General features: G+C 37.6%; 1 protein-coding gene across 1 annotated transcript in view; it reads right to left on the bottom strand.

The window, feature by feature from the left end:
• Positions 1–12,465: 12,465 nt before the first annotated feature.
• Positions 12,466–25,278, bottom strand: part of pitpnm3 (PITPNM family member 3) — a 111,738-nt gene continuing 98,925 nt past the window's right edge. Inside the window, exons 15-21 of the mRNA XM_067365506.1 lie at positions 21,315–21,431; positions 17,487–17,635; positions 17,085–17,234; positions 16,561–16,744; positions 15,379–15,507; positions 14,891–15,270; positions 12,466–13,265 (exon numbers count right to left, since the gene is read on the bottom strand). Of these exons, the coding sequence (XP_067221607.1) occupies positions 14,950–15,270; positions 15,379–15,507; positions 16,561–16,744; positions 17,085–17,234; positions 17,487–17,635; positions 21,315–21,431 (1,050 nt within the window). The 3' untranslated portion in view covers positions 12,466–13,265; positions 14,891–14,949. The remainder of the gene's footprint in view (positions 13,266–14,890; positions 15,271–15,378; positions 15,508–16,560; positions 16,745–17,084; positions 17,235–17,486; positions 17,636–21,314; positions 21,432–25,278) is intronic.

Here is a 25,278-nt window from a genome sequence, read left to right on the forward strand (position 1 = left end):
AGGTAGTAGTAGTACATCGTTAAAATAATCCACGTGACTACAGTGGTTCAACCTTAATGTTATGAAGCGAAAAGAATACTTTTTGTGGATGGGAGCATAGGAGACTGACAGGAAATTGAATTTTTGTAATGTTTTTGTGCACAAAATTTATTCTCGTCGCTTCATGACATCAAGGTTGAACCATTGTAGTCACACAAACTATTTTAACGATGTCTTTACTACCTTTCTGGGCCTTGAAAGGTGCAATGACATTGCTACCATGGTTCAGATACCTCTCGAATTTCATCAAAAAGGTATTACGGGTTTGGAATGACATGAGGGGGAGTACTTAATGACTGAATTTTCATTTTTGGGTGAACTAAACCTTATTACAATTATCTCATCGTTTGGCACTTCTTTTTGATAAACATTTAGGCTATTCTTTAAAAGTGCTAAACGATTTGTTAATAGAACCATAAGCAACCGGAATGCTGCCAGATTCCTATCCCTGTTACGTCAATGTGATTCTAAGTCAATATGAACTAACACTTGAGGCCAGTGACTGGAGTTCACAGCTTTAACTGCACACAAGAGGGGGCAACAGTATTTTAATTGTTAGAATTCAGTTGTCTATTGTACTTTTATGAAGTGCATGTTTTCAACAAAGCCCCACCGTGTCTTACAAAGAAATAGTAATAATGCATAACAGATATAATATCTTGTGCGATATCATTTAGGGAATGTTATGATATTGATTTACTGGTAACACTTTACAATACTAATGCACTAATATGCATTAATTCATGCTTAACTAATGCACAGATAATCATGTTTTAATGTATGACTCATGAAGAACTAAACCATTAATTAATGATTACTGCATCAGCAACTAATAAGAAGTCTATATGATTAATAGATTAAGTAATATATGAATTGCTATTAATTAAATGTGTCATGATGTATTAATTCCTTAAAGGATTAGTTCACTTTCAAACATTTTTTTTCCTGATAATTTACTCACCCCTCATGTCATCCAAGATGTTCATGTCTTTCTTTCTTCAGTCGAAAAGAAATTATGTTTTTTGATGAAAACATTCCAGGATTATGGACTTCAGTGGTCTCCAAATGGTTGAAGGTCAAAATTACAGTTTCAGTGCAGCTTCAAAGGGCTTTAAACGATACCAGATGAGGAATACGGGTCTTATTTAGCGAAACGATCGGTCATTTTCGAAATATTTTTTAAATGTATATGCTTTATAAACACAAATGTTCGCCTTGCACATACTTCCGCCAAAACCGCACTTTCGTATTCTTCAGAAAGCTTACGCTGTATGTCCTACGCCTTCCCTATTCTACTTACAGAATGAACGCAGTGCCAGTTCCATTTTTTTCCATAAGTAGAATAGGGAACGTGTAGGACACACAGTGTAAGCTTTTTGAAGAATACGAAAGTGCGGATTTGGTGGAAGCACGTGCAAGGCAATCATTAGTGTTTATAAAGCATATACATTTGTATTTTTTTTTCAAAAATGACTGATTGTTTCTCTAGATAAGACCCTTATTCCTCGTCTGGTATCATTTAAAGCCCTTTGAAGCTGCACTGAAACTGTGATTTTTACCTTCAACTGTTTGGAGGCCATTGACGTCTATAAGGAGAAAAATCCAGGAATGTTTCATCAAAAACCTTAATTTCTTTACGACTGAAGAAAGAAAGACATAAACATCTTGGATGACATGAGGGGTGAGTAAATTATCAGGAATTTTTTTTTTTTTTTTGAAAGTGAACTAATCCTTTAAGGAATTAATACATCATGACACATTTAATTAATAGCAATTCATATATTACTTATCTATTAATCATATAGACTCTTTATTAGTTGTTGATGCTCATTAATTAATGGTTTAGTTCTTCATGAGTCATACATTAAAACATGATTATCTGTGCATTAGTTAAGCATGAATTAATGCATATTAGTGCACCAGTATTGTAAAGTGTTATCAATTTACTTGTCCTTGCAGCTGAAAAAAACAGTGTCAGTGCTTTATTCACTTCAATAAAAGTATACATGACAGAATTGAATGAAAATCATTGAATGATATCATTTGAGTCAAAGCAGCAGGCTAACTTAGGCTTGTTCTTTTGTTAACTTCTCTAATTGTTTGTAATACAACATTTACATACACTTAATTGCACATATTTAATTTTCTGCACCAGATTTAGTGTATCATCAAGGTGTGATCATCCACTAATTACCTAGGATGTGGTGCAGAGAGAAACAGGGGTCTCCATGGTAACTGTAGGATTACTATGCTAACATGTCTTGATTTATAAGCACACTGAAATGCATGATTTGGGCTGACATGATGTAGATGGTTTTGTCATGTTTTGCCAATAATAAGTTCGAACAGGTTGTTTAAAACAGACAGCCAACAAGACGATTCCATGTATTTTTAGCAGCAATTTAATTCAGAGGAGCGTGCCGTTACGACCAGACCTTAAATAGCGATTCAATGATGATACTGTCTCCGAGTCTCTCTAGGCATTCTCTCCACAAACTTCCCAATATAACCAAACAAATTGCTTTAGAGAGCAGTGAGGGTGACAGCAAATGATAGAACTAATGAAATTCGGCCAATTATGTTGACTCTTTGCTACTGTTTTTATTTTTTTAGTTTGCTGGTAGTCCAAATCAATACAGCCTGATTTCCATACAGATGCATCAAATCTCGTTGTCGTATGTGACTTATGTGTCAGGTGCTTGTTTATTCCTGCTTCTGTTATAACCAGAAGTGGGCTCTCCAAACACTCTCAGCCCGTTGTTGGCTATTTCTGTCAGGTATAATGTATTGTCCTCTGAATTTAGCTTTGGCAGTCTGGAATGAAAATAACCCAAATGTGAAGGGCCTTTCGCCCTCTCCTGTGCTTTCTATATCATTCGGCAGCAGGTATAGGAAAATAACAGCATCATTTATCCTGCACAAACTATACGACACATTTGTAGCTATAAAGAGACTTTTCCAGTATAATTCAGCAGGATTTCAAAATTCTGTTTGAATGAACAGCTGTTATAAATGCTTTCACTCACCCTAAACCTAACACTTTCTGTGCTTTGAAATTGGTTCTAGAAGAACCAGAGGGGAAGAAAAATAAGGACAGCATAAAAAAAAAAAACACATTTCAAAATAAGTAGCAAACTGATATGACCTTTTTTTCTATAATATGGAGAAAGATATCCATTAGCATTCCTGTTTGTTTCAAAGGCAACTGAATGCTGCCATCTTTGCTCAGGCACCAAATACTGAAATAACTCTATTAGCCCTAATGCAAGTATATATGTCAGACAGAATAAACTCGCCACCATTCACTCAAAAAAAAAAAAAAAAAAAAAAAAGAAGACACTGTTGTTAGTTTCACTCAAACCATCTTTGTTCACATTACTTAAACCCATGTAACTACATGAACTTAATTTAACCGAGTTGTTTCTACTAAAAATGAGTATTGTCAGCTTTACTTAAGTGTTTGTTCAGTCAACTTAACATTGCTGAGTGAAACACACACATTAATGCTGACATAACTAACTGCTTTGCAAGGGACTGCATTAGGAGAGTAAATTTAGGGATTGAAGTGTTATATTATGTGTTTTTCAGTAAATGGAAAGATGTTAGTTTATGTTAGTGTTTAATGTGCAGTTATGTTGGACATTTAGAGGAGTTTTTTCCCTGTCTTGAAGGGGGCATTGGCCATCAACTTTATACCAGTCCAAGGGCTGCATGGACTGGTATAAAGTTGATGGCCAATGCCCCCTTCAAGACAGGGAAAAAAATTGACTTCATGGATGACGCAGCATCCCTTGTTTTGGCCAACAACTTAAATGAACATTTCACCCGTTTTGAAACAAATGATAATGATAATATCTCTGCCTGGCAACAGAGTGTGATGGACGATGCTGGGATGGAGAGTACTTTGATTATTAAGAAGGAGATGGTCCAGCGAGTGTTTGAGAGGACTAACGTACGAAAAAGCCCGGGGCCGGATAACATTGGAGGCAGAGTGCTGAAGTACTGTGCGGCTCAAATAAGTGGTATTTTCTGTTCCCTCTTTCAACGTTCAATGGACACCCAGGTGGTTCCACTGCTTTGGAAAACAGCAGTTGTGAACCCCCTTCCCAAAGTCTCCCATCCATCCTCATCCAAGGATTACAGGCCTATTGCCCTCACCTCTCTTTTAGTTAAATCACTTGAGCAGATCATTAAAACACACATCATGAATTCCTGTAGACATGCTCTTGACCCTCTACAATTTGCTTATAGACTTGGGAGGGGGACAGAAGATGCTATTTTAGTGCTTTTAAATTATCTGTATACACACCTGGAGGGTTGTAAAACACATGCTCGCATTTTATTTGCAGATTTTTCATCAGCATTCAATACAATCCATCCACAAATTTTAGCAAACAGACTTAGAGACAATTTCCAACTAAACTCAACACTAATTAAATGGATCTTGGACTTCCTGAGTGGGCGGCCACAAAGAGTAAGGGTGGGGAATACATTATCTGGGGTCCGCTTCACTTCAGTTGGGACACCACAGGGTAGCGTTTTGTCACCACTATTATATATATTGTACACTGACTCTTGTCGCAGTAGTTATCCTGGACGTTATATAATTAAATTTGCAGATGATACTGCTGTGATTAGTCTATTGGAGCGAGATGAAACTGAGCACGGTCCAGTGTTGCATGAATTCATGACTGGTGTGAAGCCTCCCAGTTGCATTTGAATACGACCAAGACCAAAGAGTTGGTTTTTGATTTTAGACATGGGGCTCCCTCACCCACTCCAACTCTGATAAAAGGAGAGGAGATAGAGATGGTGACGGAGTATAAATATCTCGGTCTTATCATTGACTGCAAATTATCCTGGGATCAGTGTGCTGATGCCGTTTTTAAAAAGGGTCAACAACGTTTATATTTTCTTAGAAAACTTAATTATTTTAATGTTGATAACAAAATGTTGTCCCTTTTTTATAAGTCTTTTATTGAGAGTATTCTCTCTTACTGTATTGTATGTTGGTATGGACATTCAAAAATCACCCACAGGAACAAATTGGGGAAGATTGTTAAAACGTGTGGAAGAATCATTGGTAAACAACAGGTAGACCTGTACCAACTATATCTGACGAGATTGGTACAGAAGGCAGACAAGGTTTGCATGGATACAACAAATCCACTTTCAGTGGAGTTTAAACGTCTCCCTTCTGGTCGTAGATATAGATACCCTAAGGTTAGAACTAACCGAGCAAAAAACTCATTTATTCCCATGGCAATAACCCAATTAAATAATGTATAGGGAGGGGTATGATTTTTTTTTTTTTTTTTTTTGATATTGTGTATGTGGATAATGTTTGTGTTGTGAATTATGTGTCAATATGTCTGTACTGTAAAACAAATTGCCTCTCTGAGGACATTAAAGTTTTCTAACTAACTAACTAACTAACTAACTTTCTGTAATGTTTTTGAGTTTTATGGTTACCAGAAGAGTGGTGCCTGTGTTTAGCACTCATATACAAATGTTTATGGAATTTTTGCTCTCAATTAAATTGAGTTTGTTCAATTTGTTATTTTTTGAGTGCATTTTGTAGAGCAAATAATTAATTTAATAAGGTAAATTAAGTCAATAAATGTGTTCACCTTACATAATAAACATTAAGTAAATTGCATATTACGTAAAACTGATAAATTCAAATGATTTGTATTTATTCAAAGAAATTTTGTCAGCTGTACTTGAATTTCTTTTGTTTATACAACTAAATTGTTATTTGTACAAATTACTCAATATAGTTGATTGTTCCTACATCAAAAATAAAAAACAAAGCATGCCACGCACACTTAAAAGTAGTTTCATATCAAGCCAGTCATATTTTTTTTTGCTGACATTTTTTGTTGTTGTTGTTGTTGTGCCAGAAGCCATACACAGCTTCAGCATATGCTGTTCATCTTCTTCAGCAGATGGTTTAGAAAAATTATGCAATCACCGCATCAAAGTGTGAGAGAAAGAATTAAAGGGTTAGTTCACCCAAAAATTCTGTCATTTATTACTCACCCTCATGCCGTTCCTCACCCGTAAGACCTTTGTTCATCTTCGGAACACGAATTAAGATATTTTTGTTGAAATCCGATGGCTCAGTGAGGCCTCCATAGGGATCAAAGACATTTCCTCTCTCAAGATCCATAAAGGTACTAAAAACATGTTTAAATCAGTTCATGTGAGTACAGTGACTCAATATTAATATTACAAAACGACGAGAATATTTTTGGTGCGCCAAAAAAAACGAAATTGCGACGTATATAGTGATGTCCAATTTCAAAACAATGCTTCAGGAAGCTTCGGAGCGTAAATGAATCAGTGTATCGAATCTGCTGTTCGGAGCGCCAAAGTCATCTGATTTCAGCCGTTGGCGGCTTGACACGCGATCCGGATCATGATTCGATACACTGATTCATTATGCTCTGATGCTTCATGAAGTGTTTAGAAATTGGCCATATAATTGGCCATTGGCCATTTGTTTTTTGGCGCTCCAAAAATATTCTTGTCGCTTTATAATATTAATAATGAACCACTGTACTCACATGAACTGATTTAAACATGTTTACCTTTATGGATCTTGAGAGAGGAAGTGTCATTGCTCCCTATGAAAGCCTCACGGAGCCATCGGATTTCAACAAAAATATCTTAATTTGTGTTCTGAAGATTAACGAAGGTCTTACAAGCGTGGAACGGCATGAGGGTGAGTAATTAATGACAGAATTTTCATTTTTGGGTGAAGCAGCTAGACAGCTTGTTCAAACAAACAAGCAAATAAACATATACCTAAAATATATTTGTTTAATTTCTTTTACTGTTACCTCAGCTGAACACAAATAAACAAGCTTCCTGAAGAAGGAACAAATGGAAGTATTAAAAAAGTACCTGCTGACGACCGGGTTACCTTCACATTATGTAAAAGACAGAGTCCACAGTCTCCATCTAATGAAAATGGACAAATACGCCTGAGTCCTGAGTGGAGGTGATGTATGGGAACCTGTTAATGTCCAATATTGTTTGACCATTTTAGAGAGAATGTACTTTCAAAGATAATTGGCTTAAGTGACGTAAAAACATCCCTGTTGCTTTGTGGTTAACACTGCAACATATTGATCGTTACGCAATCAAAAAGGCTAGTACATAGTGCACATCCTCTCTCGGGAATGAAAGCGGCAATGGCGATCGAGGCCGTTCAGTACATGCTAACCCTCAATGTCAGGCTGGAGGATGGTTATGCTCTGAACCAGGACACCATGGGTCACGTGTCTCACTAAATCCCCCAAGGCTTTCAACTGTGCCACAAAACCCTCAATAGAACTTTTTTCATCTGCGTCTTTCTTCTCCAAAGTGATTTTTTATATACTAGACCAAAAGCAGGAGCAGGTCAAATTGCTTTTTGGGGCCTTGAAGAAGAAGAAGAAGAAGAAAAAAACAGTTACCAGGTCACATAATTATCCACTAAATTACCTCCTCCTCAAACATCACATTTCATATGTTGATGTATATTATAGTAAATATACCAGATGTGCCCAAAATGAATCTAAAAATAAAATATGGAAATCACTAGTTACCATGAACTAATTTTATCACTTTCAGTCATCAATAGTTGGAATAGATGATGCAATAGCTATTTTTTTCTGGATGGGGTAGATATTGAATTATGAACTATCTCAGGAAGCATGACTGAATCATCTGAATGATTCACCACAATGATTTCAGCATCTAATAGAATAGCTTACACATTACAGTAAGGCTGGATGAAGTCATGTCATCTAAAACCCACAAAAGATAGGAAATTCTAGTTAAATATTGATGCTTAGGATGAAGGCAGAGTCCATTGTGGTGTCTGTGGACAAAAAGAGAAAAAGTGTTATAGCCTAAGATACCATGAACGCCTGGGAACGAGTAATAGAAATATAGTAATAGAGAAGAAATGAAACTGGGGAAAAAAAAAAAACTGAAACAAAACAGAAATAAACTAAATAAAACATTTTTAAAAAGTACAAATCTAAACGTCAAGACAAAAATAACAATAAAACCAAACTAAACAAAAAATAAATAAATAATAACATGACAATAAAACAAAAAGAAAAACAAACAAAACTGCAACAAATCACAGTACGCAACATAAAAGATCAAAAACCAGAATGCAACACAATAAAACAAATCAAAGAACAGCAAAAAAACTGAAACAAAGCTCAGTACACCCCAAACCCCCACACACACACACACACACACACACACACAAACTACAGTATAAAACAAAGGAAAAGGTAAAATTATGATTCTGAACATTTTAACAGTGCCTTTGACAGGAGCTTGCTTGAGACACTGCTGGATACTTTCCCATGAACAACAGTGACTGGGAAACTAGTCTCCAGGGGCTCATGGGCTTGACCCTGCAGCTGAAGAATGTTCTGTAGCAGGATATGGTTTCTGACAGACTATGGCCGCTGCATGTAACAGTTCGTGCGAGAGAATGCAAGTGTGTATTTGTAGTTATTCTGCAGAAGGTAAGCTCTCCATCCCTGAGTCTTGCTTGTCAGGTCAAAACATGTCCTGTACTTATATCACAACCATCCAGGAAGTCATTCGATACTAAACTGTAGTCTCAGAAAGTCTTCAAAGCTTCAGATTCGCACAAATCTACACGGTAATGCTGAAAGAACACTTCAGTGAAACTACTGGTCTTAAGGGCCCTTTTCACTGGAATCATATCTACTGCATGTTTGACTGGCTTCCATAAAAAGGCTGGGGAAACTAAATTATGGTGCCGTGCTGGGACCAATCTTCATAATGACATGAAAGGCTCTAATGTGTAATTATTCATTTTTAAAGCTACCAAGTTAAAGCTACACTATAATATCAGATTGAAATATGCTTTGTGAGGTTTCAAAATATGGTCCCTGCCTTTGAAAAACGTTTGTGGCATTTCTATAAAAGGAATAATTGAGTTCGGATCAGATCAGATGAAAATGCAAAGTGTTAAAATTTTTTATTCATCTAAGCTTTTAATCAAGCACAGGACAGGGCATTTTTTCCTTCTCAAAGCAACCCGATGATGGCAAAATATAAACATGAATTTTGCTTTGCAAAGATGATTAATAGTAATGCTCATTTTGGTGATTATATGCAATATTTGCAAAGAGTAATTGCCACACGAGTCTGAAACGATAAAGATGCATTCAATCAAAAATATGCAGCAATGCTGGCACATCAATAATCCCAGCGATATGTTCACACAATTTGCACATGCCGACCTCTCCATTAATCAGCCAAAGTGTGTGAACTGTGATTAAAGGACTATTTCCATAGCATCCGAAAGAATGAGCGGGGGTTCAGTGATGAGGGCATTTGTTCACCCGCTGACTTTAAAAGCTGCGACAATATCCTGCAAGGGAAAACTGTCCCTTGAGGGGCAAAGAAAAAGTTAATTTCACTAGAAACCTGTTGTCTGCACGTTTGTCGCTTTCAAGGATAGATGTTATTTGAGCTTGGTTTAAACTACTCAGAGTGGCGCACACAATGCTGAAGACAATACCGACTGGTGTGTTTTGGTTTAAAATCACTCACTCTTTTGCTCAGGGATCATTTACATCAGCGTAAAAGCAATTTGCATACATATTAAGGAACAGGACTAGTCTATCTAAAGCGTTGCGACTCTTGACAGAGTAATTGGTATGATAACACTGAGCTGCTTCCTCTGACAGTGTGTGTGTGTGATATTGAGAGAGCTGTACTCACCTTTCAGGCTGGTCAGGAAAAAAGGTCACAGCTTCACACATCTTCACAGTACTGACAGAGCCAAAGTTTACACAGATATATCAAGCAGGTTTTACAATGGTTTATTGAGTGAATATACAGCTCGGTATAGGCCCAACAGAAGCACATCCACTGAAATAGACTGACTGGACCAAATACCACAATAATACATGTTTGTCAAGAGACCTTTTATGGGAGGCCACTGACACACTTGAGTATTGAATGCGTACTTTACATGTTTTTAAAATACAAATATACTTTTTTCACACACCATCATCTGAGAATATAGATATTAGACAAATAAATATACATCTTGATAAGGCTGAAATACAGTATATTGACAATTCAGCAATGTCGTTTCAATGATCACACACGAAAGAATTAAAAATTCTGCCTATAAAATCTACACAAATTACAGGCTCAGTTTAAAACTTTAACTATCAGAGGATCAAAAGGCCACTAGCATGATCTCTGAATTAAAAATATGTACAATAAATACAAAAATCTCCAAACTAACACTCATACACATAATGTACATGCACACATATAGATACAGACCCCACACAGACCAAAACACTCATGCTTCCCACTTTCACACAGTTTCCAGGGTAATATAAAGAATTACGGTCAAATATACAAGAAAATAAAATTACATAATAAATACTTTAGCTGTAAAATTACAATTTTCAATAGACAGCCCCATACAAAGTACCAAAAATCAGTAATTGCAATAGGAAAAAATGTGACATTACAAGAACTACCGACTATGGACACCCTCATGGTGACACCAGCATTAGAGCGGCCTGATAGTGTCTTTTGTTCAAACACAGTAGTTTATTTACATGTATTTATTATAACACCAAGGTTATCCTCAAGTATAGCGTAAAATACTAATATAGTATGTTCTTCAACAAGACCATCATACTCAGTGAGATGGATTTACATGTAAACAATATCAATGTGTGTTTGCACAAGTTGTTGTACTGATAAAACTGATTAATGTGACATAAGGACATCTTAACTATCACAGTCACTTTACGATACAAATTTAAAACGGTAATTTGGCCAGTTAAGGTGCACTACAAAAACTATTTTCTTAATCAGATTTTTTTATTTTTGGTTTTCAGTCAATATATCTGAAAATTCTTAACAAGATGCATTTACCTGAGAAAACAAAAAGATTGTATTTAGAGAATATATTAAATTTATACACTACCGTTCAAAAGTTTGGGGTCAGTTAGATATTTGAATGTTTTTGAAAGAAATCTCTTATGTCTTGATATTTCATCTGAGAAAGACATAAAATAGCATAACATATACTTAGAACTTGCTCCATTTCTCTAAATCTGTTTTTGTGAATGAGCGACTCTCTCAGAGTTGCCAAATTTTCACAAAAAACTCAAAACTACCCTAAAAATAGCCCAATCGCGTAAAAATCGCGTTTCCGAGGGGTAAAATACACATTTTTTGGTATGGTTCCCATGGAAAAATTGCATTCCAGGGGTTAAATATCATGTTATTTGGGGTCGCTTCAACTCGCGGAAATGTAAAGCAACCTACGGCATCTGTGTTAAAATAGCCCAATTCTTCAAGTAAGGCTCGCTGTAGCCTGCGGTAGACATCTAACCCGGCCTACACCCAATTGCTACTCAAAACTAGCTTAAAACTAGCCCAATCGCGTAAAAATCGCGTTGCAGGGGGTAAAATCCGCATTTTGTGGTTTGGTTCCCATGGAAAACTTGCATTCCAGGGGTTAAATATCATGTTATTTGGGGTCGCTTCAACTCGCGGACATGTAAAGCAACCTACGGCATCTGTGTTAAAATAGTGTGATTCTTCAAGTAGGGCTTGCTGTAGCCTGCGGTAGACATCTAACCCGGCCTACATCCAAGTGTGACATCAGAAGCCACGCACGTGCCCTCATGACCACTTCACCAGAAATCCCGCCCTGCAGGTCATTTCATTAGTTACAGAGACGGGAAGGTTTAGGGATCAGTGTTGGGTGTAGGCAATCAGTACTATGATTGACATGACCAATAAAATCTTAAGAATCGGTAGCAGGGCAGCACGGGCGTGGCTTCTGACATCACACTTGGATGTCGGCCGGGTAGGATGTCCACCGCAGGCTGGCAACTCTTGGCAACAATGGACTTTCTTTAGATGTTGCACTGGTCTTCGTCTATAGCCGCTTGCACCACGTGCTGGTGAGGAAGACTAACAGCAGATGGAGATTAAGCATCAGTACTCGACTGTTATTCCTGCGGTTCCCGGATATGCAATGTTGAATTTTCTGTCAAAGCACTGAATTTGTGGAAGTGAATTTGTAATGCGAAATAAAATGGACCCGAAAATTGGATAGAATATTACAGGTTGTATTTTTAAACAGACCAAATATTTTGGAAGTGAAATCTGAAAGGCTGAATTTTTAATAATGAAAATGTGTGTGAAATGTCTCGATGTGAAATATCCATAGCTTAAATGTAGATTTTCAGCCCACAAAAATGCAAGCCCTAAAAATAAAATGCAAGCACGGTTAATGCAATGCATATTTTTTTCAATTAGTGCAATTCAACAAGCTTTTTTTTTATTTCAAAAACATTCGTCATTAAATTACTTTCATATAATACAGTCTGTCTGAAAAGAATTCTTATGCTTCAAGTAAATTCATCTTGTTTTAAGGATGTTTAAATATTTGTACTGGAAAAAGAGACAAAAATACTGATTAAGATAATGTTTTATTGTAGTATGAGCACTGCTGCAGTCATTGCAGCGATTACCACGCTCATATACATCAAACATACTATGTTGGTCTCAGTGCCACTTATATTTACAACACAGGTAAGAGACAGGCACAAGAAAAACCATAAACCGATGGTTATAAATATGCTTCTGCAGTGTACCAGAGTGCTGTGAGTTGTGGCGTGACCCATCAGAGGAATGGGCGGAGTTCAGCAGCAGTGTCAGACTCTGTTCTGGCTGAGTGGCTGAACAGAGACAGGGGCGACAAGAGTTCAGAGCAGGTCGCCACACTGGCACAAAAGGTTAATGTACAGTTTTGCAAGTCCGTCTGGCCACAAGCGGGCCGTAGACAGCCGCCCAGAGAGCAGACAAATGCTTGCAATACTAAAACAGAGAGATTATTGCAAGAGTCATCGCTGCCACCTGTCCGAGCAGCAGGATACTTGCCCTCCCTTTTCCTACGTATTGCTTGATTGTTTGATGTTTTCTCTTATCAGATATCCTCTTTCTTCCTGACAGGTAATGCGAGAAATCCTTCGTAGGATGCTAAATAAATCCAGAAGCTCCTGATGTACAACTCCAGAGTTTGTGTGCCGTTGTGTCTGATCCACGCGGATGGCACTTCCGCAGAAGTTTTTATCAGCTCAGGTGGGATTTGTCTTATTATATGGTGTGTAATATCAGCAGAAGTAGTAAAGATGCTGTGGGGTTGAGGGAGGAGAGAGATTGTGAATTAAGGAATGCTTCGCACAGCAGTCACGCTCCAATGAGCGCCCATATAAAAATCTATTTCATTATGAAAATCATCAGAGAAAATTACAAACGGTTTCCCGACAAGCCTCACACAGGCCGCGGTCGGCATCTATCTAATCATTATTTGGCAAAAAGGAGGAGTGCTGGAGATGGGGCATGTCTGGGCACTCTATTTGTGGATCACCGGGCCCAGCAGAGCTGCCCCTCAGTTGCACATTTGCATTCAGATTTGCACTGCGTGATGGGATATGAGGCGGTGGGAGGCCTGAGCTCTATTAATAATCCTTCAGCCTTTTCTACAGTCCCGATTATGAATGAACCGGAGCTGGAGGAGGGGTAGCCTCTGATTTAATGCAGAGGTTCAGAAGGATGTCGCGCCACTAGTCCTGTCCCCTAATCACTTTTTTCCTAAAGCCGCTAAATCATTCAAGGAGAAAACTGATACAGTAGGGGGTTGAGGTCTTACTGGGGTCTGAATACAAATTTTGGGTTATTAATTCAGCGATGCTGAGATTGAATTTAGGAATGTATTACAGCACAATTGTGATGCTGTGAGAATATTAGCTTATTTGAAATTTTAATTGAAATGAAATTTAAAATATGAACGTGCTCCATTCTCGTTCAAAATCTTTTTATAATTATAAGATAAAAAAACAAAACAGCCTAAGGGATGTTCGGCACAGGATACTTTGTGTGTTTAAAAATAAGGAAAAACGGGATGGGGGGGGGTTGTATCACAGGAAACGTTTATAAGCAGCAGCAGTGATTCTCAACCAAGGTCCCTCATAGTCAAAGAAAACTTTTGAAGGCCCCCCAGGATATTTCTGATACTTTGCTATAATGAAAAAGCAGTTTCATTTTTTAAAGAAACTAAGAGTGGCAATATATTAACATAATTAATTACATTCCGTAAATCTAAGAACTAAATGTTTTTCAAGGTTTACATATTTTTTATTACCAATGACGTTACATGACTTTTCCATTTTGTGATTACAGGGTTAATCCCCCCCCCCCCCAAAATAAACAAACAAACATTTTTACTCACAAAAATCTGTTTGTACCCAATAAAATGTACAATTTTTATAATTTTTTTTTAATTTGTAATTTTCATGACTTTTCAAGGTCCAGGGAATAAATAAATATGGATTAGTTTAAGAGTACAGACCTTTTTGCATTTAGTTTTATTAAGTTTAAGCAGGAGATAAAAACAGTAAAAAATTTTTGGCTGTGTGACAGCCGAAACGTTTATACTGTTTTTATCTGCAGACATTTTTGCAGTTTTTTCTACTGAAACATAATTAGCTGGGAGAGCACGGTGAGTGCTTTGATTGATTAAATTAATATAGGAAATATGATTTCAAATTACATCTTGTTTTTTGTTTTTTTTTTAGTTTATTTTAAATCTTTTTTTGTCTTATTTTAAATAATTTCAAGCAAATTTGTGGTGCCCTTGGAAGTGTGCTGAGGCCCCCTAGTGGGTCCCAGCCCCCTGGTTGAGAGCCACTGGTCTAGAGCATCAAAATGCATAGTTTAAAAATGCATTGTGTTTTGTGTGAATGGCCCTAACTCTTACCTAGGATCTGTCCACCAAGACATCATTCCTTTTTACATCCCTCCTATGTTTCTCTTGGGTCAGGGAGTGGTGTCACCACGGTGCATGGACCCCCGTGACCACAGGGCATGGCCTGGACCCCCTCCACCCCCGTGGTCCTTGTCCGACTCGGGTTGGCTCTGTGCTCGTTCTGGCTTAGGGTTGGGTGTCATGGGCGGGTCAGGCTGCTGCACAGACATCGTGCGACGGAGGTGTGTGCGCTTACACAAGAAGTCCGGTTTGGCTGACAGACCAAATGAGCCCTTTCGAAGCACCATTCGCACTGAAGAGCTCTTCTTGGGCCGGGCTCTGTGACTGAACTGCAGGGAGGATAGATGTACCGCGTAGCCCTCACTCAGGAACTGTGAAGGATCACAAGACATGAGAAAATATTAGAGAAAACTTGATCATATTTGAACCGTTATGGTGGAAATTGAATGAAATAAAAGGAAGAATCAAAGTCAGTTAACCTGGCACTGATTCTGGTACTTCTTGGAAGGCCGTCCCACTATATATATCTGGTTTGGGCTGAGGCTCAGCATGCTATAGACGGAAATGTCCTTCATGGAGCCGTAGGCACAGTTGATTTTAATGTGACACTGCCAACATGAGAAAAGGGCAAAGTGTGATAGACGGCCTGAGGACCCACTACGAAAACACCTCAGTTCCTGTGTGACTACTCATGTGTGAGACAGGGGAAGTGAGCGTGAGAGAACTAGGCCAAGAGATGCAGAAATAAAGGAATAAAGAAAAGTGATGTGTCTTACACATGTTTATTCCTATTATGCGGTATACTTTCATGTCCCCATCTTATATTTATAATATACACTGCCGTTCAAAAATTTGGTGTCGGTGACATTTTTTTGCAAGAAGTCTCTTATGTTCAACATGGCATTAAATTATGGCAATATATTTTAAAATGTAATTTATTCCTGTGATGGCAAAGCTGAATTTTTAGCATCATTACTCCAGTCTTTGGTGTCACATGATCCTTTAGAAATCATTCTAATAGGCTGATTTGATGCTCAAGAAACATTTCTTATTGTTATCAATGTTGAAAACGGCTGTACTGCCCAATATTTTTGTGGAAACTGTGATGTTTAATGTATAGAAATTCAAAAGAACAGTGTTTATTTATTATAAATGTCTTTACTGTCACTTTTGATCAATTTACTGTGTTAGTTAGAATAAAAGTATTAATTTCTTTAAAAAAAATAACTGGTGAATCTTAAAATAATCCGGTTTTAATGGGGGTTTTCAATTCTGCCATATTCTCAGGTGCATCTGACATGAAATCTAGCAATTTATTAAACAATTGAATTTTTTACTCTTATTTTCATATTCCCTCACTGAGCAATAGTTAAATTCAGCTTTTTATTTCCATCCTGTTAGGCATCTGGTTCATTTTCCATTGTGTACATAATAAGAAGTTATGATTCATACTTATTCATTAGAAGTTATGATTCATACTAATTCATTCTGAACTTGACAAAAAGCATATTTCTGAAAGTCTAGTGTACCTTTTTATAGAAACACTTCCTTAAACTACATCACAGCCATATTCATATTTTACAAGCTACAGAGTTCAAAAAAGTACTGCAGAACAGGAATGAGCCATATATATATGTGGACACGGTAGCAGAAAGATTTACCTCGTGCACCAGGTTCCTGAGGAAGATGGTTTTCTGGCGAAGTGGGTCGTGCACCAACCCCTCCGAAAAGAAGATCATTCCCTGGGGGAAGTTGTGTTGAGACAGCCAGGACACAACCCTCTGCTTTTGCATGTCTGGACGGCCAGTGATGTAAATGATCAGGTAGCCCAGGTCCTGCCAGTGTCTGCATGCAAAATACTATAATTTACCCTCTGCGCAACGCCATGATTTGGGGAATGATTTCCGGATAGTCATAGCGCCTGGTCCTCCAACAACAGATTGCATTTGACAAAGCAGTAAATTTGCCCAAGGACAGTCTGGGAAACAACCCAAGATTGTCCATTTGTGAATCCCAAACCCCATCTGATATCTGGTATCAGCACTTCCCTATCTCTCTATTAAATGAAATCCAATTGTGTTTCACCGGCAGGCCGGTTCTTTTCAATATCGCTATGGCATGAAATGAAAGCATCGATTCTCTCTCACACACATTTACACACAAAGCCACCCAGTGAATTTGTTACCTGACCACATCCACAGCTCCGGGCCGTACTTTAGGGTCACTGCCCATAATAGAGACGCTAGCGGCAAACGAACCATCGATGCTAAAGACGACACACTCCATCCCCCGTGGCAACACCGTCAGGAAAGCCTCTGCACTCGTCTGGTCACCCCTGCAAGGAAAGAGTGACATAAGATTCGAGGAGAACAAAGATCCGGCTCTTGATCAAACTCGAGATGCAGCAAAAGGCCCGAGATCAATTTTACAACAAGGAGTTTTTCTCCTTCAGCCCTCAGGGTGAGAGTTTTACGAGTGCCAATTGAACGCTTCTTGGTATCCTCGCAAATTATGCCTGCTGAGACAACCTTGAGATACAGCCCTTTTGGATACATTACAAGTAATCTTCAGAGTCCCATTGACTTACTTGACAACCATTTTGATGGGGTAGACTCCCACGGCAAGCTTTTTGCTTTTGGGGATGGTGTAGGTCACTCTGCCACTGCTGTTGGTCACCTCGGTGTCTAAGTGCACCCAGCGACCCGACTGCGGCTGGGTCATCACGTACACATCGACCTGAGATACAAAACAACAAAGAAACAGACAATGAGAATGAGATAAGGGAGATTATTGAGGCACACCAGGGTTGTCACGACATAAATGTGAGTAGTCAAAATGTCAATTTTGATACCATAGAAAACACTATTTTGCTATTCAATGTACTCTTTATTTGAGAAGTTAAACATTAATATACTATACCATTCAAAAGTTTGTGATCATTACGGTTTCTTTTAGAAGAAATGAATACTATTATTTAGTAAAGATACATTAAATTGATTAAAAGTAACAGTAAAGACATTTGTATTGTTACAAAAGTTTCTATTTCAAACAAATGCTGTTCTTTAAACACTTTTAATTCATTAAAGAATCTTGACTTCAACCATTTGAATAGTAGTGTAAATATTACAATTATTAAGTGCAAATATTATGTTCATATTAATATTGTATAGTCATGCAGTGTTCAAGTATTTGTCAATAATGTTAAATTGTAAGTAATTAAAAACATTCTACATCAAAAAAGTAAAGTAAAGAGAAGTGGTTTTGTCTTTTTCCTTTTCCAATATTGCTCTGATTAATATTTGCAACATAAACATAGTTTAACCCTCTGGAGTCTGAGGCTGATTTGGGGCTTGGAAAAGTTTTGACATGCCCTGACATTTGTGCTTTTTTCAGTTGTTCATAAACATAAATGACAAAAGTGTCATTAGACTGTATTCAGCAAAAACTAGGCTACAATAATATGTGAGGAACATGTATGTACATGTTTGTATTTTTGAAGGAATAATGTTTATGCATAGTTATTGAAAAAACAAAAAACTTAAGTCACTGAAATAAGGCCAAAAAAAGTATATTAAATCTGTGTTCACAAGACTTTTGGGTATTGGAGGTTGTAGACTAGAGTTTTTGCTTCAGAATTATGTAAAAATTATGCTGCCTACTCCTTCATATAAAACAATATATTGATTTAGTTTTTGTAAGACATTTTTTGTCAAGAAACACAGTATGCGTAGAGGCGTGAATCATCATGAATAATGAGCCATTTACACATGAGAAGACAAAAGAATCACATAATAATGACCTGAAATTACTTGCATATTAATGAGGCCTTTCAGTCAGGTAGGCTGTGAAAAAAACCCTCTGTAATAATGTCTCAGCTCATCATAAACAGCAATACTGTGAAATATTATTACAATTTAAAATAATGATATTCTATTATATTCTTTAAAATATAATGTATTTCTATGATGCAAAGTGTCTGAACAATTATGTTACCTCTATGGCATTTCATATAGGCTTTTAGCTTAAAAGCATGCACATTTGGAGAAATATTGATGGATTCTTATATATTTATGTCAATTTTCTATACTGAGAAGTAATATTTATTGTCATCACTATGAGTGCTGGATACTGTGTTTTCAATGCATACTTGCAGCCGGAGGGCGCTCTGTACACCTTTAGGCCACAAATTCATATAAAGAAAAAAAGGAACTAGGAACTAACAGCATGTCTTCTAGAGATCGCTAACCATGGCTTTAACATCCAAATAAACACTTTTCAAGACAATAAATACACGATTGAGACAATGCATACAAGTATTGCCTCTGAATTTGCGTCTGAATAGCGCTGGCTCCGTGGGCGTGGCCGCATTAGCGGTTAATGAGCTGAATCACAGACTTCTGACATGGCTCACTTTTCATACAGATTGCATAAAAACAGAATGTTTGTTTTCGATTTGACTTACACGATTTAAAACCTGACATTTCAACGTTTCTTTTGACATAAGTGTCATTTTTTTTGTCATTAGTATTCATAAGTTACAGTTCATTTTCTGAGAACTATCAGATTGGACTTCGTTCAGAGGGAGAGGAGAGATCACGCATCATGTTAGTTTTCTTTATTTTACACGAGCACAACATTGTGTTTTTACTCTGAGTGTACACAAATCAAAGAAGATATTCTATAGTTTCAATTGATATATTACTTATGTCTCTATGACAAGAAATGACAGTATTTTAAGTCTGTTTTGCTGCAATGTGAAAAAAATCCTGCAAAACGCGCTGGCGCGTTTTCGGACCTCAGGGAGTTAATAACAATTTTAGATTTTTTTCCCTGCCTCTTGACATTATCCAGTCACCATGAAATCAAAATGGAAGTTTTTTGGCTTTTAGTATGAATATGTTAGCCTTACTCTTATCTATAAGCTAGTGTGCTCCAAAACAATGACGAAATTCATATTTAGAAGATATAAGCATTCAAAACTTTCAGTCGCTAACTTCCGCCAATCACACTGCACAGCTTCTCATCAGATTTTCTGTACAATCAAATGCTTTCTATAATCTAAAGCGTCTCGCCCCCTACATTATAAATAGACGTTTAGCTCACATATTTACTATTTTCTACATGGTGAATGTTGCATAGTGCACTATATAGGGGATAGGGAACAATTAACATAATGTAAATATGCTTTCCATTGAGGCGAATGAAATCTGGTTTCACGTTAGTGTCACGAGAACTGCCACAGCGTGCACACACACAGTCTATTCTGGTCCAGAGACACGATAGCACAGAGCCGATCATATGCGCGAGTCTGTGCAGACCACAAAACGTTCAGACACATTTCAATTCAGCACAAAATGCTATATTTTAAAGCGATATGGAGATTAGGAGGAAAAATGGTTAGAGATTTGAAGGAAACAGACTTTACTGAGCTCAACGGCTCTGGTCGAGCTGTGATATAAACAAAATGGTACTGGCTATTTAAAAAAAGGGAGGGGCTGTTTGATATGTCCGCCATGTCTGCCTGTTTCAGTGGAAATTACGTCAACACATTGAATAATGCTGTGCATTCCAAGGCACCAAAGACTATAGAATAACACAAGACGTGTCACTTGTATTGTTTTGAATGGGAGAAAGTGTATCGCGCAATATGGCGGAATAAGTCCCGCCTTCTAAATAAGAGCCAATCGCCGACTGGTAAAGTCATCGCGTCACTGCAGCAGCCGTTAGAAGCGCCGGTTTCTATAGAAACAGCCAGACACGTGCCTCTGAAACATGGCAGAAGAGACGCGCATTTAGGTCTGCGCATGAGCTTGATCCAGCCTAAAAATTACAGTTTTTTGTCATGATTCGAGCGTTTGGATAAAACATTTATAAGACAGCTGTTGTCAGATTTCATTGGTGATTTCAAATATGAAATGTAACTGTACGGTTGGCGAACAGTTTTGGAGAATTTGATGTTTCCCCATTCAAAGAGATAGGGCATGATGCCCAGGATGCCCGAAAGGCGTTTCAAAGATGTCCGCCGAGTGAAATGACTTGTCTTAAAGGGACTTTGAAGGCACTTCAGTGGGCCCTTAAAGTATAACTTGATAATGTTTACATTGCAGCTTCACCAAGATCGCCAATATATTAGTAATTGGCTTCAAAATGTAAATAATGACTATTAAATAATGCATCCCTAATTCTAACTGTTTACCTATGCAGCCGCATTTTAACAAAAGGTGCAAGTGCTATTTACAGCAAATTGAGTGGGTACTGATACTGTAAAAGACACTGGAAAAGGACTTTTGTGTACTATCTCTGAGTTTGTACACATTGTAAATTGTAATGGCAAAAAAAAAAAAAGATTTTCCACTGACATTTTGGTTGCATGTAAATAGCTTGTATAAATGAGAGTGGACCACTGCTCTCTCACCTTTTCGCCAGTCAGGGTTACCATATCCAGAGGACCGTACATGAAACGACCAACCAGGGTCTGGTGCCCGTCCTCGGTTGCGATGACATCATTGACTCTGTGGTTGGCAGTGACATTCTGCAGACAGAAAGAGGAGATATTAGGTTGTCTCTACTTTTCACATTTTTTTTATCCTTTGCCACAATAAGAGCAAATGACATTGATAATACACCATTACTTCCATGCACCATTACTGACAGATGGGAAAAAAAAGAGAAAGGGGCAGTTTCATAAGTATGCAGTACAAAGTCCTTCCAAAAGAGGGTGTCACACTCTAATCCTTCCCATCTTCAATAAATTTAATTTTCATGATAACTCTGTTCTACACAGAGCCCAGTGAAGATAAATCCTTCAGCTCCTGCTGAGGCAGCTGCGTTTAAATGTGAAATTAAAGCAAGAAAAACACAGAGCTATGCAAATCTTGAAAATAACTGTCCGCAGTCACCTTCATGCCAGCAAAGGAAGCAGACAAACATAGAGAGGAAGATAAACACAAGAAGCTTTTACTCTGCCGCTTTATAGAGCAAAGGCAAGACTCTGAGACAGCGTCTGAATACACAAAAGCCAGACTCAAACGTCCCTCTCATACACCTGCTATTATAGTAACACTAATACTCTATGTATGAGACATCGTCATATCAATACTTGAATTCATGTAAACACTGAATCTCAACTGAACCAGAAATTGCCAACTCTTATTGAAAATTCATAACTTCAGCTCATTTGGTCATGTTAGTGTGAATGTCACTTTAAAAAATAACTTCTTAGCATGGCCACTTTAGGATAAGAAGCTAAATAGTGTGACTTTGTTAATATTATGCTATCATGTTAGCATGGCATGAGCTCACACAGAGCCCCGTAAATGATTGGCCCACACAAGCTAATGAGACTGATTTGTCATTTAATGAAGCGGTTAAACATTTCCCAGCTTGCAGCCATTTGAATATTGATTAAGTCAGTCAATAAATAATCTTGGCATGGGCCCATACATGATTGCCATATGATGGGCTTCCAAACAGACACATATGCACACAAGGCCAATAAGCAGCATACCATATGTGCTGGTGAAACACCTGAATGGATCTTCAGACACAAGACCGATTTAACATAGAAGCATGCTGCTACGTAGGAGAAGCATGGATTCAGGATGGTGCCGACTTGCAGGTCTCGCAAGGTCGTTCACTGAGCCAAAATGATGCACGAGTGGATAAAAACATTCAGGGTCTCACAACAGAATCAGGAGAGTCTTTTGAAAACAACACGACTGCATTGAAACGGCTTTGAAAGGCTAGCAAAAGCTCTGATCAAACACTATTGAGGCCATCAGCGCATTGAGAAGGGCTCAGCGGGCAGAAGAAATAACCACGATTTCAGATCAAGGTCTTGAGTGATCAAAACATCATTCCCTGTGAAAAGAAAACACACAGAAGTGTTTCTGTGAGCTATACTTAACCTCAGTGAAGGACTGGGAAGAATTGCTCTTTGTTATGGCGGGTTCTTTTGAACGATAGCTGAAAATATACCCAAGTAAACCTGTACAGGCAGTAGTTTTCAACAGCACTGTTAGGTAATTGTGTTGATGTGCCTCCGAGCAGTAAATCAAGGTCGGCCGTGATGCCTATTTTCGTAAGGAGCAGATTTCTGCCCACACACACTGAGCTATTGTGCCACATTTGAGAATCTCAAAGCATTGGCAGAGAGGGGATATTTTTAGTTCTTCTACAATGTCAGGACTCTGCTGCAGTCCACATTTTTACTTGAGTGATGTGTGTGTGCAAGTCTGTCTGCAGACCAGAGTCAGAAATTAGCCAGGGCTCGGAGGGAAAAAATTGCATTAAAAAGAACATACTGTAAATGCCCTGAATAATTAAATGTGGCTAAAAAAAGTCTAAAATCGAAATTATTACACAAAATCTACAGTGACCGCAGACAGTATACTTTACAATCTGGCATTGAGATCAGCCAATTATTTTAAATTAGGCACTGATATCGATAAGCTGATAAATATTTTATGTTATGGCCAATGATTTAAAAAAAAAAAAAATTAAATATAAAAATATATAAATATAAAAAAAATATATAAAATATTCCAGAATATTTTATTTAAATAAATAAAAAAATAAAACACTAACAGTTAAGATAAATCATTTTAAATGCGGCATTTCAAGTTGGCCATAAATGGAAATTTACCCTTTCTATTTTCTAAATGCATATTATTGATCTTGTGAACAATTTATCTGTACGTTTCATTTTTTTTTTATATATATATAATTCTGACCTCGTAATTATTTAATAAAAATGTCATAAGTCGATAATTCAGTCAAAACTAATGACATATGCTGGACTTTTCCAATCATTTCATCCACACATACCCTGTCTGTTTCTTAACAATCGGCTGCAAGTTTGTATTCAGATCTGTCTCCACCCAATCAACAATTGATGAACAGAACTGGCCTAAATTTCTTTCTCTGTGTTTGTTCCTGGACTTTTGTGTTACTTCTTCTCTTGAGTGCCATGTTGTAGTCCTTTGTAATTTTCCCCTTGATTGTCTTTCCCAACTGTATCTTGTTATTGCTTTATGCTTGTTTGCCCCTGTGTATATATAGCTCTGGTGTTTCTCTTGTAGATTTGTCATTTGTTGTGAATGTTATGGTTGATGTTCTCCTTGTTGTTTTGCTCCGCATGTTTGTTCTGACACCCCCCTCCCCCCGTCCCCATTAAATAACCCGTCTCTGCCTGTTTTCTCCTCCCGCTGATGTGTCACAATGTGGTAAAAAAAGATCTGCAGTTACTTTTGTTACATTGCGACTTTAAAGAGATAGTTCAACCAAAAATGAAATTTCTGTCATTAATTACTCACCCTCATGTCTTTCCACACCTTTGTTCATCTTTGGAACACAAATTAAGATATTTTTGATGAAATCCAAGAGGTATATAACTCGTCCATAGACAGCAATATAATCAACACTTTCAAGGTCCAGAAAGGTATTAAAGACATTGTTAAAACCGTTGACGTGACTGAATTGGTTCAACCTTAATTTTATGAAGTGACGAGAATACTTTTTATGTGCAAAAACAAAACAAAAATAAGGACTTTATTCAACAATCTCTTCTCTTCCCTGTCATTATTCTTACGAAGGTGACGCAGTAAGCACAGTGAAGGCTTCTGTGTTTACGTCCATATGCCAGCTCAGTACTGGCCAAAGCTGATCATGTGAGCAGCACGATGCATGTGTGTGATGCTGATGCAGGAGCTGACCAATAATGAGTCAGCGTTCTGACGTAGAACCTGGAAGCGCTGGATGCAAACAACGTATGAGAATGACACAGAAGAGAAGATAATGCTGAATAAAGTCATTATTTTTGTTTTGTTTTTGCACATAAAAAGTATTCTCGTTGCTTCGTAAAATGAAGGTCTTTAGTACCTTTCTGCACCTTGAAAGTGTTGATTATATTGTTGTCTGTCTATGGACGAGTCATATACCTCTCGGATTTCATCAAAAATATCTTAATTTGTGTTCTGAAGATGAACGAAGGTCTTACGGGTGTGAAACAACATGAGGGTGAGTAATTAATGACAGAATTTTCATTTTTTGGTGAACTAACCCTTTAAGGATCCAACATGGACAGATATGATAAAAAATGAACAGCCGATAAGCAATATAGTACCCAGGCATGTGCAGAGGGGGGGGGGGGTGCTTGAGCACCTGCCCCTTTGCCCCTTGGTGCTCAAAGTGCCCTTTTGTCAAAGCAACATTTCCTCTATTTTTTTTGTAATAACATGACCTTTTGTGAATGTCTAAATATTAGTAAAATTTATTAATAATAATTTAGCCGTAAATAAAATTTCCCACATGATGACCTTTTACCTGACGACGACGACCTCATCCGACCGGGACAATTCCCCACGCCGCACGCGCATTTT

Source organism: Chanodichthys erythropterus, chromosome 17 (genome assembly GCF_024489055.1).
Source record: "Chanodichthys erythropterus isolate Z2021 chromosome 17, ASM2448905v1, whole genome shotgun sequence".
Classification (NCBI taxonomy): domain Eukaryota; kingdom Metazoa; phylum Chordata; class Actinopteri; order Cypriniformes; family Xenocyprididae; genus Chanodichthys; species Chanodichthys erythropterus.